We start from the raw sequence: 14,518 nt of genomic DNA, 5'->3' as shown, positions 1-14,518 counted from the left end.
TAGCGCTGAGCTTTCGTGCAGTCGACGCGACGCTCTTGTCTTCTCAAGTGTATGTACGCGCTGTGCGCGGACGGAGCTGGGGACGGAAGGGAGGGGCTCCCACTCGATGCCACGTGGCGTGCTTGTGCATTTTTCGCGCTAAGGCCTCCTCGATGACTGGGAACGCCCCAAGGCACAGGCGTCTCTAAGGTCACTGAGGCACCCCCTGAGCCCGCCTTAAGGGCTGGTGAGGCAAGGTACACACACACTAAGGCCCCCTCCTCACCAAAACGCAGACGCCAGCTGCCCAGTGCCTGCCTCGCAGGGCGAGGGTGGCTGGCCTCATGGGAAGCCTTGGCTCCTCGCGCAAGGGCCTCCTCAAGGGCCTCCTCGGGGGCTTCCAAAGGCCCTCAGAAGGTGTGCTCAGACACCCCGAACGAGGGGGCCCCCTCAGTGGCGTCCCTTCACCACTCCAGAGGGGCCCCTTATCCACAACCAGCGCAGGTGAGGCCGCCTGGGAAACCCCTGCCGAGGCGCGTCCTCTCGGGCGCATGCAGCCTCTCGCAGCCATGCCTTCCTGTCACGCTTCTCGGCATGCGCTTTCGTGGGGAACACCAACAGTCTCGAGGAGGGCACTCAATGCCCTCAGTCATTCTGGCAACAGGGACCGCCCTCCTCGCATCTACTATACCACGCAAACAACGCTCACGGAAAATGACTCACTCTCCGAACTTGAGAAGGCGCTGACCCCTGGTAAAGTTTCAAACCCTTTGCCGTTCGAATACTTTGCCGTTCAACTTCTTTGCCGTTCAACTTCTTTGCCATTCAACTTCTTTGCCATTCAACTTCTTTGCCATTCAACTTCTTTGCCATTCAAATTCGCTCTCCAATGATGCCCCCAGGTGTGCATCGTCTGGACGTTTCTTCAGGCGGCTGGTGGCGGCATCGGGGACTGCGCCAACTGGCGCTCATGTGTACTGCCGGATTGGGGTGTATATACGCCACCGTCTACCTGTTCGTTTTTAGGCCCCTCAGGAAGCAGAGGAAAGAGGGACGCCCAGCAGTTCTTAGTCCGCCGCTTGTTTCGGTGAGAGGCGAACCCACAGACGAGATAGAACCGCCTTGCGCCTGAGGCAAAGCCCTACCTAGCGCATGCATGAGCTGTGAGCAGCTAGTTTAAGAGGGGCAGGACCTTTCACGCCCTCGCCGTCATTGTGATACGTTGTACGAGGGATAAAAGAAAAGCCTTCCGCTGCTTTCTGGCGTCTATCTGTGCAGCTGTGGGGGGCCGAGTGCCTTACCCACGTGGGGCCTTATCTGCTTCCGGAGATTCTGGCTGCCCGTATTGAGCCATGCCCCCTCAAGCACCTGCAAGAGCAGCAGCGCAGTGGCTTGCCCCTGCTGCAGGAGGAGCAAACACAGGCTCTGGCAGGTACGACGGGAGGGTCTTGAGAGAGGGTACTGTGGGGGGAGGGGGGAAATCGTCCGTCGTTGTTTTGGGGGGCCTCTTGCGCGAGTCTCGCGCCCTTCTTTCGTCCTATCCGCTTGCACCCGAGAGTCAGACGAAAAAAAGGAGACCGCAAAAGCCTGCCTGATTGAGATCTGGGGTTCTCTGCCGAGACGCTGCTGGCGCCAACGGCAGCCTCAGTGAAACGTTTGATCAGAGTCTGACTTCCTCTTGTGCATCTCTCAGTGGTGCCTTTTGCTGCGGTTTTTTCTCACGCTGCTTTTCGCGTGAGGCAAGGAGAGAAGCGTTCTTTGTGCTGACTGCTCTCCCCCGTCGTCTCGCGTTTAGCAAGGAGGGGAGGGTTCTTTGTGCTGCTTTGCATGGAAGGGGCCTTTCTGCGAGAGGCTACCGTTCTGCATGCAGCTCTAGAGGCCTTGACACGCCACCCTCACGCGAGACGCCAGGTGGCTGCGGCGTACGCAGGCGCTCAGGGGCTTGCCTCTGTCCATGGTGGCTCTCTCCTGCACCTCCTGCTTAGGGAGCTCGTTGAGCAGGCAGCGGTGCAGCCTGTTCAGCCCGCAGCGCCTCAGGCGGCTTCGGCTGCCGAAGACGCGAGCAGCACAGACCCTCAAACACCCCCCACAGAGCGAGTACAGATGCCGCTAGGAGAGGGGGGGGCAGCAGCACCAGCAGCGGCTGCAAGGATCGGCATTGGTGCGTCCACAGAAGACGACGCGGGTACACCAAATGCAACTGAGACCGCAGAGCAGCAGCAGCAGCAGCACATTAGTGGTCGGTACAGCCCGTCACAGTGGAGTTCTTTGCTGCGCCTCGTTTTTCGGTTGTTGCGGATCACCCCTCCCGAGGTTTGCAGCTCCCTCGCTGCTGCTTCCAGCCAGTGCTTGCTGCTGCTGCTGCTGTTGTGGCTGTGGCTGCCGCTTCTCTACTGTGCGGTGCTCCCTTGCTTCGTCCTACTTGGAGCGCACCCGTCGTCGACTGCTCGGCGCGAAAAGGCTTGACTGCTTTTGCTTCAGGGGCGTGCTGTCGAATACGATGATTTGGCATCCCTCGTGAAGTCTAACAGCTCCCTTTGGGACCGCCACCCTTTGTACCATGAAGCGCGAGCTCTGCTGCTCTATCGGCTGCTACAGGTGAAGGGCTTGCTCTGTCTCTGTCTGTCCGTGTCCGTCTCCTCCCTGTCGCTCTCTTTGCGAGCTCACTTGCGCGGCTTACTATTACGTGCACTGTGCAAGGCCCTGCCTCCTCCATGCATCCTACGCAAGCGTCCTCTTTAACGCATTTTTTGCTCACCCCTTTTTCCAGGCGTGTGATTTTGCGCGCTTTTGTATCGACCGTCTCCAGCACACTGGTATTCCATTGGGCCCAGAGAGGATCGCGATGGCTGTCCCTTCGTCCGTGCGCGTTGTGCATCAGTGCGAATCCAACTGCAGGGGTGTGCTGATAAATGAGCGCCTCTTGGACCAAGGCCAGAAACAAGAACCCGCCGAAGCGCAGGCCCCAACACAAGGCGAAAAGCATGCAGCCGGCGTTCTCGACTACCTAACGACACCGACCTCCGTGTACAGAAGCTCGCGCTGGCTTGCGCAGATTGGGGTGAGTTGCCACACGCTAGGCGTTTAATGCAAAATGTCGCTGCCTGCGAACGAAGAGGGAGCCACAGACAGCACTTTCGACGCCCTTAGGACCCGACGTAGGACGTCGGTGTCTCTGTCAACGGGAGGCGGGGGGGGGGACTATACAGCACGCACTACTCCAAGTGCATCTGATCAGCCGCTCGCCGCAGTGTGTCCAAGACAAGGGTGATGGCTGCCTCCTGCTTTGTGCGGTGGCAACAGGGGGCACTCGCGAGGCTGTGGAGCGCAGAAGTCGGAGACTTAAAGTACAAGGCGTTGATGCTGATACAGCGCGCTGCCTGTCCTGCGGATGTCGTCAGTAAGCGACCATCAGGCGTATGCAGCACGGTGTGTACTCGATCTTCTTCTGGATGCTGCAGCAGCCATCCGGCGCAGGGGTGTCTTCACGCGTAGTGTTTGCGCGCTTCAGCGCCTTGGTGCAACTCGCGGCGTGGCGTCCACTGGCTGTGTACTCAGAGCTGCAGGCCTCAGGCATCTGTGACGGGAAGTCTCCCCCGCCTAGAGAGACGCCTTCCCTGAAGATTAAGGAAACCTTACAGCGAACAGTTTCCGCAGCTGGGGTTGTCCTCTGCACTTCCTTCTGCAGCGCACTTTGGCGCATGGAGACGGTGGAACTCACAATTGCTAACGTCGGGAGGGTCCGTAGGCTACTTACTGTAACCCCAGCAAGCCTGTAGGCGTGCCTCTGAGGTGTGCATCCACCTCGGCGCAGTTTTTGCTCTAGCGGGAGTCGCTGTTGAGGCCTGGGATACACAGGGATACAATACACCTTGGGGAGAGAACATAGGAAACGCGAGACAATTGCCCTGTGGCGCTATTTGGTTTTCCCCTGCACATTAGGTTGGCTTGGCTGCACTGAGAGGCCTCAGGGGTCTCTGCGTTCTCGAAGCGATCTACTTGGCAGAGGACAGCGTCATTCAAAGCCCACAGTATTTTCGTCAGGAAGGCTTCATGGTGCGTGGAGCAGGGTGCAAGCATTATCCCCTTGGGAACTCGCCGACTAGAGTCAGTAGACATCCAGCGACTAGCTGGATTCTCGGAGGCCCCGCAGCAACAAGTCCGGGTATTCTCACAAGGCCTTGAGAGTTAGCTTCAGACTCAAGATAGGTATCTAGATCTTCGCATGACGTTGCCCCTTTAATTTGGTGTGGGGTGTTTTGTGCGGCAGTGGCCAGTGAGTCTGGGGATGGTCCTGTTGAATGGCTTCACGGTGGCGTTTATTATGAAGACGCACAAATACGGTGAGGAGAAGCAGAGGCGTCCTTTGTACGCAGCAGCTGAGTTGTGCTAACTAAACTTACTCTTAGTGCTCTGACGCATGGGTGCCTCTGCTTGCTTTCGCTGTGTGAAGGCTTACAATGGCTGCTCTGTTGTGGTGCGCCTCAGCTTTGTTACCCTTCCTGTTGCTAAGGCTGCGGGACGCAGTCGATGAGGCTTACGCCTTTTAAGCGATTGCGTATGCAGAGGGCTGCGGGTTGTAATGTAGCGTTGCTGCATTACAGCCCCTTTCAATCCATCGTGGGGTGTATCTACCGCCTTTTCAAGCAAACAATGGGATGTTCCTTGTGCGCATATGGCTGTGTGATATATATATATTTACCTATGCATGCATACATCTGCCTCCGTGTGCGCATAGTTAAGTAGGTCCTCTTAGCAATGCAAAGGAAAATACAATAGAGGGCGTGCGAGGTATATGTAGATCCATCCGCCCAGAAGGATCTATTTCTGGGGGCTACTCTTTGAGGCCTCAGCGGTAGCCCCATGTAAATAAGCACCTTAGCCTTCTAGATTGGAGTTGTTAGGTGTTATAACTACTTCTCTGAGGGCGGCCAGGTGCTGGCGCAGCGTGTATTTAGCTTGTTGCAGCAACAGCATCGAATGCAACTGCTGCAACTTCCCTTCCATCAGCACCTGTTTGTATGGGAAGATTCGCTGCTTTTCTAGCCGGTGATCAGACACGCGGCCATCCCGCGCATTATATGTGCGAATCTTCTCGTGTCGCTGCCCGCCTGATACCTGAGCCGAACAGGCAGAGCAAACTCACCCAATAACACGATGAGCAGCATCAAGAAAAAAGACAAGGCCTTTCTCTCTGGATATCACAGGAGCGTTAGCGATCATCGCATAAGGAATATTTCAATCTCAATGAAACTTTGTGTGCTGGGCGGCGATCAACAAATCGGCCCGATGGCGCACGCAAGCCTTGTCTACGGAAAAAGACCCCCTAGATAGGCGCACAGCGGGGATTGCTGTCCCAACGACCCTACGGCGTTCTACGGACGAAAAGGTGTAGGCTAGAGGAAATACGGAAGACGCTCCCGAGGAGTCTCCCTTCCCCCCCGCACAACCGCCCAGCACACATAGTCGGCCTACAAATGACAGAATCAATAAACTCGTTCCTACCTGTTTCAGGCGTTCCTCCCGCAATTGCTGCTGCTGTTCGATGTCCTGCCGCTGTTGCAGCTTCTTCTTGAGAATCCCAAGGGCGAGCTGCACAGATACCCCTCCCCCACTTCCCGTCAAATGCCTCTTCCCCGATAGCCTTAAAATTTGCGGCAACAGCATTTGCTGCACCAGTGTCGTCGCGTGTGAGAATGCCGATACGGCCGCATGCTCGTAGGCGCTGCTTGTACCATTCTTTAGCACGCAAACTAGTGGGGCTTTCATTCGTAACGGGGCTAGCGGCCGTGGAAGCAGTGCGTGCCTCCGCGTGTCTAGGCAGCAGCCATAATATAATACAGCGAGCAGAGAAAGCGCGGGCAGGGAACAGAGTTTCCTTACCCGTTTATTTTGCACTTGAGTCCTTTCCTGCTGAGAGAACACGCGAATCCCGGTAGGCAGATGCACCAAGTCGACAGCCGTTTCCACCTGCACCCCGGCAAGCGCACAGGGCAGCCGCACTGGGCTTGCCATAAGGTGCGCGGTGAGGGGGGAAACCCTGTGCGCCTTGGAGGGAGCACAACACTTTAGTTCGTAGCTCTAAGATTGAAAAAGCTCGGTATGACAGAGAGAGGCGAGGGGCCTGCGAGGGACGTTGCATGTAGGAGACCTACCTTATTGACGTTTTGTCCGCCCGCGCCAGAGGCTCGCGCTGTGCGAATTTGAATTTCCTTTTCGTCAATCACAATATCCTTGGCTCTCTGCGTCGGAAGGCACACCCATGGCGCCAGACGCCGAAGCAGAAATAGGCCTCTGCATGCCCTGCAAAGCGAGATGCAGCGGCCGAGGCTTATCGTTACGCGTGCACATCCCCCTCCCAGCCAACCCTGCGTCTTGGTACAATCCCCCCCCTCCTCCTGCACACTGCAGGTCTGCGTGTGCGTGTTTCTTGGCTTACCTGCTCCTTCAGGATGGCGACGGTGGCAGTCGAGGTGTGCATCCTGCCCTGCGGCAGGGGCGCTCACAAAGAGCCTCGCGAAGCCGCCGCATTGTAATACGGAGGGAGCACAGCTATAGAGATGGACAAATACATATGCAGCAACACGCTTTGACAGCGATAGAAAGATAGTGGGGAGCAGGGCACGCAGGCCAACTGCCCTTGATGGCTCAAACCTGCCTGCCACCGCGCTGCACGTATATAGATATATGAATAGAGGTATATGCATGTATGCCGCACGCTAGAAAGGACCTCGAGAGCACTTAGCTTGCGCCTTGTCAAAGCGCGAGCACATTTACGGAAAAGAGGACGTCCAGACGGACTTGCGCTTCGGTGCGCGGTACGCGCTGCACGCGATGAACCCCGGATTCCAGCAAAAGGTATCGGAGACATCTTGGGCCCCTAACAGTCATTTCCAGGGGGCCCTCCTCCCGCATGCGCCAGTTCCGTTGTTCGCAGTACAGCTGCAGCATCTGAGGCCTCAGTCACAACGGCAAAAAACTCGCACTGTCAATCCGGCGTAAAGCCAGAACCCTCCTCCCCGCTAGACGGCAGAGACAGCGCATGAAAGCTCGCAGTCGCGCTTGACAGGGTGACTCAGAGAGAGTGCGAATGAGGACGCAGCCTTAGCGCCCTCCAAAGACCCTCATGGCACTGAGGAGGAGAAGGGCTTCCCATACAGAAAAGCGTTTAATGAAAAGAGGGTACATATCCCCTCTTAAGGCTTGCCCCCTCTACAGCCGATCTTCAAAGGTCTGTCCTGACGTACCTTGTACAAGTCGCTTGCCCAGATTTCTGCCTCACTTCCCCCTGCGGCAGCTCGAACTTCGGCAACGGCGTAATCCTCATCTCCCTCCGCCGCCTCCCCCCAAAGGGCCTCATCCTGAACAAACCCAGCGACAAGCAAACATCATCACCAGCAGCAGCAGCAGCAGAAACAGAGGCAGAGGAGGATAAATAGACGAGGAGGCGCGGGGACCTGCTTAGTTCCAGCAGCGTCTGCTGCCGACAATGCGTCAAGCACGGGGAGCATTTACGTATAAAATTTCTTGGAGCACTGAATATGTACGTCTGTATGTCTTTCAATAGACATAAAATATTTACATAAACATTTTATAGCATTGTCAAGAGTCAATATTTGGTTATACAGCCAATATCTGTACTAGAAATTTCAGATCATTTGATCAATAAGATATATAGCTATGTTGAGTCAAATGCTTTGCCCCAACAAGTACTTTTTCTATAAACACAAGGGCCGTTTGCAGCGACCAAAGGACGGTGGTATATAAAGGGGCAGCAGCAGGAGAATTCCGTGGATACACCAAATGCAGGCGCACGGAAGCATAAACGAAAACGGACTGTGGAGCCCTTCAAGCACACTTTGCATGAGAAAGGGCCGAGGGGAAGCCGGCTTAAGAAGAGGAGTTGGACGCACCACCGCTTCGCCTTCGATTTGCTGCAAGTGATGCTCAATGTCACGCAGCTCCTCTTTCGCAACTGTTACCTCCTCCTTCTCGTCCTCTCCGTGCGGCAGCGAAAGAAAGGAGACAAGCCCTTCTTTCCGCTGCTGCTGCATCTGCCACGAATCCAGCAATCCCGCCAGATTCCGCAGCTGCGGAACCCCCTTGCGGGCAGCTCCCCCCTTCGAGTCTGCCCAAGCGCAGACCTCCTCGGGGAGGCTCCTCAACAGGAGGGACGCCTCTTGGGCAAGGGGAAAAATCTCTTCAAATCCCTCAACGCAGCCACGTCCGCGGCAGCCGGAAGCGACAGCACTCGCAGCAGCTCCAGCCGGGGAGGAGGTGCAAGGAGGGACCGCAGAGCGAATGCCTCTAAGAGGTCTCCCCACAGGACCTTCCCCAGGAAGTGCTGGAGCAGCAGGGGTAGTGTGAAGGTTCCATAGGTGCAAGGGAGTGCGGCTGCCGACACAGGAGAGGAAGGCGGAAACTCTGCAGGGGACGCCTTTTAGAGTTGGGAGCTCCTGAAACTGCAGCGGAGACCCCTGAAGCAACTGAACGAGCAGAAAGAGAGACGTTACAGGCAGCAGGAGGGTGAAGATGGTCGGCTGGGGAAAATTGCGAAAACACATAGCCCTAAGAGGACACGCACGCAGCGCAGCAGCAGCGGCTGCTACACCTTCTGCTGCAAATCTGTCGCTGAAGCGACTCCAGCACCCGCTGTTATTGTATTTTGCAGTGAGCCTTGCTGCTAGGAGCCTTCCTGCAGCAACTGCTGCAGGACTGCCACAGAGGCGCGCGATGTTGTGGGCCTTCCTAAACAAGCGACTGTCTGGACACCGCGGTACTTCTAGAGCACCAGAATGCGCACGATTTCTCTTCGATTGCAACACACAAATCCGTTTTCAAGAAGCACTTTGTCCGCGAACGAGGGTTGTCGTCGATCCTTGAGGGAGGCCCCCCGATCCCGTCACCGGAGGGGCCCCCAGACAGAGGGGGCCCACGAAACTCCTGGGGAACGAGCTACCCAACAACCTGCATAGCGGGTGTCTGACTCCACAAGAAGGTGTTTTTGTGGCGAAGCTTTAGAGTTAGAGCCTTTGGGCTTGATGAGGAGGCGGTGAGGCGGCACTTCTCCCCCTTCTGTGGGCCTGTTTTCCGTCGAGAACTTCTACACCGCGGCGGATAAAGTTTCCTGCTTTTTCTTGCCTGTTAGCTATTCGAACTCCGCGTCTTCGGGGCTCTACAGGCGTCCGCAACTCTGCGTGTGGTCTTGCAGCAGCATCCTCGCCAGCAGCAGTTGCTTTGTGCTGCCGCTCTCTCTCTCTTTCTCTCGACGGCTTCGCAGATCCTGTCGTGAAGCGTCTCGTGGATTCTCGCCAGAGGGCTCTCGATGCCCTCCTTTCCTGGCGCTCCTCCATGCAACAGCGCAACAGCACGCGACTTGGGGCTGAAGGCATCAAGCGGCCGCCTAGGAAATCGTCTTTTCCTTCCCTCATGACGCTGCTGCTGCTGCTCTTCTTGTCGCTTGTTGCGCTCCTCGCTTCCGCGGCAGAGGGAGCACCTCTGGGCTCCCAGCCTAGCGAAGGCATGTCGTGCAGTTGCAACTGCTGATGTGCAGCGACTGCTGTGCTTCTCCTTTCTTTGCTCTAACAATTCTGCGTCCTCCTTTGCTGCCAACCGAGGCGAGGCAGGCGGAAGCGCCATCAGCAGCAACAGGGCCCGCGGACGTTTTTGGCAAGCGAGATGCATGCAGTGACGGAGGCTTTTGCGTGTTTTCTGCGTGTGCAATTCTGCAGGAAGCAGCAGCAGCACCCCACACCCATCGCCGGCGCGGCAGCAGAAGCTCTCAGATGCGTTGGATATCAAGTACGCTCGAAACACGAAAATCCCAGCATACTGGGGGGAGGGAGGAGGGAGAGAGGGAAGGAGGGGTTGTTGTTTTCTGTCCACCGGCTCCTGCCCACGCACATCCATAGCAGGCGAACACGGGGTGGGGTCAGAGCTTCTGGCGTTTTTTTTGCGGCAACTCCCTGTCTTAGGTTTGGCGAGCGAGGGCAACAGCGCGATCCACACAAGGCAGTAGCCATGCTGGAAGACCTTGTTGTACGTCTGGTTATTGATTCCCTCGCGGGAGGAAAGGCCGTTTTCGCGGCTTTTCGCAGACACTTCGGAGAGCGTTTCGCCCCTGAGACACGCAAGCCCCCGAAAGAGATCATGATTCGGTTGCGGTTCGTCCGCGCTTGTTAAATGTGGCTCTCTAAATTTGCTGCAGAAGGAGATTTCGACGGACTCAGTGGCAGCGCAGGCTCTATGCGAGCTAGGCGACTTGCATTTATCAGGTACTGCAAGCCACCACTGGCCCCTCACGGGGAGGAGGCGTCGGGCAGCTGAGGGGCTTCCTTTTGCCGCCACCCTCTGAGATCTTGCAGTCTTGCGCGCGTTCAGTAAACTCACCTTTGCATGTTTCCGACGGCTCGCGCGTCCTCAGTTGTTCTCTCTGCGTCTCGCTGTGGTGGTCTTGATCGCTCAACGCTGCCTGCCCCTGTTGCTCCCGATGATACGCAGGTATCCCCAGCCGACTGGCCCTCCGTCGTGACACTGCTGCCGCCGTGCGGTACTTTGCTGCCTCTGCCGCTCTAGGCTATGGCCCTGCATTGCACGCGCTAGGCTTCGCTCACGCTACAGGTGTCGGGGGTGTGCAGGTGCGTGTGTCAATCTGGATGGTGCGGCAAACCGCCACAGTGCGATGCAGCCCAAAGAGCTGCGCTCTTCCAGAGTTTCCTGCTAGAGGCAAACAGCTGGTGTCTGTTCTCCCCAAGAGAGCACTTCTGCCTGCCTGCGAGTATATCGCCTTCCTGCTGCTGCTGCTCCTCCCACTTGCGCGGCGGCACCCTTCTCCGCCCAGAAGGCGACTCGCTGCCGCTGCTGCTGGAGTCTTTTGGCACGCTGCGGCGCTTCGTGGCCTTTGCTGCCTCTGTCGCTGCAGCGCAATGACAAAGTGGCAACGCAGCTGCAGCTCCTGGGGGCCCTCACCGGTTACGTTCCTTCCCTCCAATCCACCGCCTTCCGGTGAGCTGCCGCTGCGGCGCCTGCTGCCCGTGCAGGCCTCCTAAGACGTCAAGTTGCCGCGTTGGCGCATGAGCCATGCAGGGGTTTTTCTACCCCCGATGCCTATCGCTGCAGACCCTAGACGCTTTTCTGCGAGAGGCATTTCGGGATGCCATCTGTCCGGGTTGTTGCTTGCCACTCTGCCAGCGTCCGCTCGAGCAGCGGCTGGCAGACTTGGTCGCCGACGTTTCCCCATGGCGCGCGTTCGCTTCGAAGCCGCGATGTTCAGTGCTGTGCTGCACTGTCGCTGCAGTTTACTCTTTGGAGACGGCGTTCAACCAGACTGCTGGGCGGCTCTCAGCCTCTACAAAGTACGCACTGCCGCCCGGGGTCTTCCTTATTGGGGCTTTCTTTCTCACGCCTTACGCAAACCTCCGATGAGGGGATTGTAGAGCTGCTGCCTGTCGAGCTGCTGCCTCCTCCGCCGTTGCATAGCAGCTGCGGGGCCTCGTTGGCGGGGACTGCGGCACACGGATTTTTGCAAGGCGGATGCTGCAATTCCGCCCGGCACTTCGAATGCAGGCGGCGCCTGCCTACGCTACCCTACGTGTCTGTTGCGCTTCAGCAAGTGGCTGAGACCGTTGGAGAGCAACAGCTGCGCAACCCTCTGATTCCTTTGCTGCCGCTCCCGCCCTCCGTCCGCTTTTCCGAGCACACCAAGACGGAGAGGCGAGAACAACAAAACGCTCAAAGACAGCAGGTGACCTTGCACGCTTCGGGTTCCTCTCGAGTCACCAAACTCGCTTGTAGCGCCTTCGTGCTCCTAAATAACGGAGACTGGGGGCCCCTTCGCCGTGGACACCCCCGCCCTGGGCGGATAAGCGGCATGCAGACATGTTAATAAGAGCGTCACGGGATGCCTCTCGGGGATCTGAAAAACAGCATCTTGACACTGGGGGTCGCAGCGGCTCTCTCTCTTTCTCTCTCTCTATATATATGTAAATATATGTGTGTGTGGATTGCTATGCGGCGCAGGATGACGTCCTGCAATACTGGGAGGCGCAAGCTAAGAATGACGACCCCGTGGCATCCTATGAGCTTGCAAAGCTCCTCGAGCAGCAGCAACAACAGGAGCAGCAGCAGAGTCCTGCTGACGACGCCAGAAAGCGGTGAGCTTCCTGGCTGCTCGCAGACACTAGTTAGGAAACAGAAAGCTGTAGAGGCATGTGATGGCCGAGGGCGATATCAGGGTCCTTGTTTGCTGCATGCCTTGCTTGATTGGGTGTCTGTGCAGGCGCGTGGCAGAGCTCCTTCAGAAGGCCGGAGAGAGCAATATGGGCGCGGCACTGCGCGACTTGGCCCTTGCGCATCTTCACGGCAATGGAGTGCCTCATGATGTAGGAAAAGCTGTCGATCTTCTTCACAAGGTACAGACTGCTACTGCGATTGCCCGCTCCTCCTCCTCCATCCGATACACATTCTGCTAAGACTGTGCTCGTGCAAACGAGAACCACATACCGATGAGCATTGCTGTAACAGCACCAGGATTCAGCGATAATGATGTTTCCTTTTGTTGCTCCCGGCGAAGCAGCACCATCCTCTCTCTCGTTCACACACACACATGCCCCCCTGGCTTTGTGTGCTGCCGTCAGGCCGCTGCAGCAGGTGATGCTGACGCGCAAAACTATATTGGGTACTTTTACTGGGTTGGGACCGAGGAGGGGCTTGACGGGAGCAGTAGCAGCAGCAGTGGTCAGAGTGGGGGTGGTGGTTCTGTGCTTAAAAAAGATCCTGTGAAGGCGGAGGAATACTTCTCCATGGCAGCACTACAGGAACACCCTGAGGCCTTTTATTTCCTGGGCGAGATCAAGCAACACCAGGCGAATGAAGTGAAGGATGAGAAGGAGAAAAGCACTGTAGGGCGACGGAGCACTCCGTGTGCCTTGCGTTGCATCTGCCTGCATGTCGGGATGTCATGTGTTTTTCTGTAGACGATATCTGTGCATCTCCCCTTCAGGCCTTGTGTTTGCGTCCACCTTCCTCTGAGATCCTTTGATTCACGCTGAGCTCCCTGTTTCCGTCTTCTGCCCCCCCGTGCATGCTGAATGCTTTTGTGCATCCTCGTGTATGCTTGCTTCGGCCCGCGGCTTGCACATCCTCTCGGGCCTCACTTCATGCTGCGAGCCTTTATGCTCACGTGCGCCTCCTGTCTACATGTGCCTCATGCTTTCGCGGTCAGGAATCCTCTTAATCTTTCGCGGCTTTTGCCAGCCTTTCTGTTGAAAGAGATGCATGTATTTTTGCTGCTCCGCGGTTGCTTCTTTTCTGGCAGTGGACATCATCGGGTTTCTCCGAGGCGCTGTGTGGGTGGGTGGCTGCGTATGCAGCTCTTGACGGAAGCCATCCGCCACTACGGGCGGGCAGCGGAGGGTGGATATCATTTGGCGTGGCTCCGAGAGGCCGAAGCACTCGAGGCACAGGCAAACAAGCTGCAGGATTTGCCAGATGGCAAGCGCGCCTGCGAAGCTGCTGCTCTTGTAAGTCCTTGGAGGCGAAGGACCAGGGTTGGGGTTTCTTTCGCCTACCAGGTTAGGTTCCTGCCGTTGCGGAGTGGTCGCGCACACCCATCGGGCGCAAAATGTGGGGTGTGGCTGCATGATAAGGGCTGACGGACTTCGTTTTTGCTTTGTTTCTTCAAAAAGGCTTTCAAGACAGCAGGAGAATTTGGAGCAGGGGCAGATAGCATTCGACGTGGTGAGTCTCCTAGGCAGTCCCGGAAGAGGCCCTTAGGGTAGCCCAAGTGCCTCGCTCTTCAAAAGGCAGGGGTGTGTTTCTCTTGGCAAGCGATGGAGCTGCACTTGCGGGCAAACCTGCCGCCGTTGCTATTTGCCGCTGCTGTTGTGTCCGGTGGCCCGTGCAGCCCTTCAGCTCTACTATGAGAAGGATTATGATGGAGCGCTGCTCCTGAGCCTAGCAGCGGCGGAAGAGGGCATTGAGGTCGCTCAGTGGAACGCAGGCTTTCTTCTGCGATCAAAGGTTGCAACGATCCCCGGTGGTTCTGTTGGCGCTGCTCATGTTACTGCTGCAGACTCGCAGCAAAAGCAGCAGCAAACAAGCCCCCACATGCCCCCCGCGCTGCTCGAGCTAATGCCCAGCGATGGCGCAGAGCAGCAGCAAGAGCACCAGTCCCAGCAGCAGCAGGGACAACACATGAGTTTGGTGTACAGACTCTTCAACCGAGCTGCCCTGCAGGGCAACGTGCAGGCCTTGCGAGAGATTGGTTTGATGCATGCAAACGGCGAGTAAGCAAGCAAGACATCTGCCTGCCTTGTTTGGCACGACCCGAGGGCGGAGTGGGGACTGCAGAACCTCTTAGCGGGAAGTCACTGACAGAGGCAATAGTACACAGCGTTGCAAAATGCTTAGAGAAGAGGTTCCTTGACAGGTTGCATCTTTCCGTGAGTACGTTCTCCGCTTCAGGGAGGGGGCCACCAGGGACGAGGGTCTCGCTTTGCAGGTGCTGATGCGGGCACTTAGCCTTGGTGACCTTCAGTAA

At 57.0% G+C, this 14,518-nt stretch overlaps 3 protein-coding genes across 3 annotated transcripts; 2 read left to right on the top strand and 1 right to left on the bottom strand.

Annotated features, from left to right (window-relative positions):
- The first annotated feature begins 868 nt into the window (after nt 1-868).
- LOC34620560 lies at nt 869-4,164 on the top strand. Its single transcript, XM_026334251.1, has 8 exons — nt 869-1,066; nt 1,258-1,411; nt 1,850-2,292; nt 2,461-2,577; nt 2,750-3,040; nt 3,283-3,396; nt 3,546-3,719; nt 3,922-4,164. Exons 1-8 carry the CDS (start codon nt 869-871, stop codon nt 4,162-4,164), a joined length of 1,734 nt encoding a protein of 577 aa, XP_026190036.1.
- Nucleotides 4,165-4,857: 693 nt separating this feature from the next.
- Nucleotides 4,858-7,490, bottom strand: LOC34620561 (peptide chain release factor 1). Its single transcript, XM_026334250.1, has 7 exons — nt 7,431-7,490; nt 7,227-7,310; nt 6,865-6,964; nt 6,419-6,480; nt 6,135-6,221; nt 5,863-5,949; nt 4,858-5,097 (listed from the first exon to the last, which is right to left on the bottom strand). Exons 1-7 carry the CDS (start codon nt 7,488-7,490, stop codon nt 4,858-4,860), a joined length of 720 nt encoding a protein of 239 aa, XP_026190035.1.
- Nucleotides 7,491-9,524: 2,034 nt separating this feature from the next.
- LOC34620562 (protein sel-1 homolog 1) lies at nt 9,525-14,518 on the top strand. The gene is made up of 13 exons (XM_026334249.1): nt 9,525-9,675; nt 9,711-9,780; nt 9,954-10,017; nt 10,187-10,253; nt 10,480-10,616; nt 10,901-10,983; nt 11,545-11,722; nt 11,998-12,131; nt 12,257-12,389; nt 12,615-12,878; nt 13,665-13,716; nt 13,883-14,264; nt 14,443-14,518. The coding sequence occupies exons 1-13, from the start codon at nt 9,525-9,527 to the stop codon at nt 14,516-14,518; spliced, it is 1,791 nt and encodes a 596-aa protein (XP_026190034.1).

The sequence above is a fragment of the Cyclospora cayetanensis genome, unplaced genomic scaffold (assembly GCF_002999335.1).
Source record: "Cyclospora cayetanensis isolate NF1_C8 unplaced genomic scaffold, CcayRef3 CcayRef3_contig_39, whole genome shotgun sequence".
In the NCBI taxonomy this organism is placed as follows: domain Eukaryota; phylum Apicomplexa; class Conoidasida; order Eucoccidiorida; family Eimeriidae; genus Cyclospora; species Cyclospora cayetanensis.
Note: the sequence above shows the minus strand (reverse complement) of the source record. Positions and strands in the feature narration are given on the sequence as shown.

Bases quoted from the DNA above. Each gene is read 5' to 3' on its own strand.
- LOC34620560 (XM_026334251.1), top strand. From the start codon at position 869: ATGATGCCCCCAGGTGTGCATCGTCTGGACGTTTCTTCAGGCGGCTGG. The intron at 1,067-1,257 runs GTGAGAGGCGAA...CTATCTGTGCAG, and splicing joins TTAGTCCGCCGCTTGTTTCG to CTGTGGGGGGCCGAGTGCCT. The intron at 3,041-3,282 runs GTGAGTTGCCAC...CGGTGGCAACAG, and splicing joins GCTGGCTTGCGCAGATTGGG to GGGGCACTCGCGAGGCTGTG.
- LOC34620561 (XM_026334250.1), bottom strand. From the start codon at position 7,490: ATGCTCCCCGTGCTTGACGCATTGTCGGCAGCAGACGCTGCTGGAACT. The intron at 7,311-7,430 runs GCGCCTCCTCGT...GAGGCGGCGGAG, and splicing joins CTGGAACTAAGCAGGTCCCC to GGAGATGAGGATTACGCCGT. The intron at 6,481-6,864 runs GTTAGGGGCCCA...GCTCTTTGTGAG, and splicing joins AGGGCCCCCTGGAAATGACT to CGCCCCTGCCGCAGGGCAGG.
- LOC34620562 (XM_026334249.1), top strand. From the start codon at position 9,525: ATGTGCAGCGACTGCTGTGCTTCTCCTTTCTTTGCTCTAACAATTCTG. The intron at 11,723-11,997 runs GTGACCTTGCAC...TATGCGGCGCAG, and splicing joins AAAACGCTCAAAGACAGCAG to GATGACGTCCTGCAATACTG. The intron at 13,717-13,882 runs GTGAGTCTCCTA...TGGCCCGTGCAG, and splicing joins GGCAGATAGCATTCGACGTG to CCCTTCAGCTCTACTATGAG.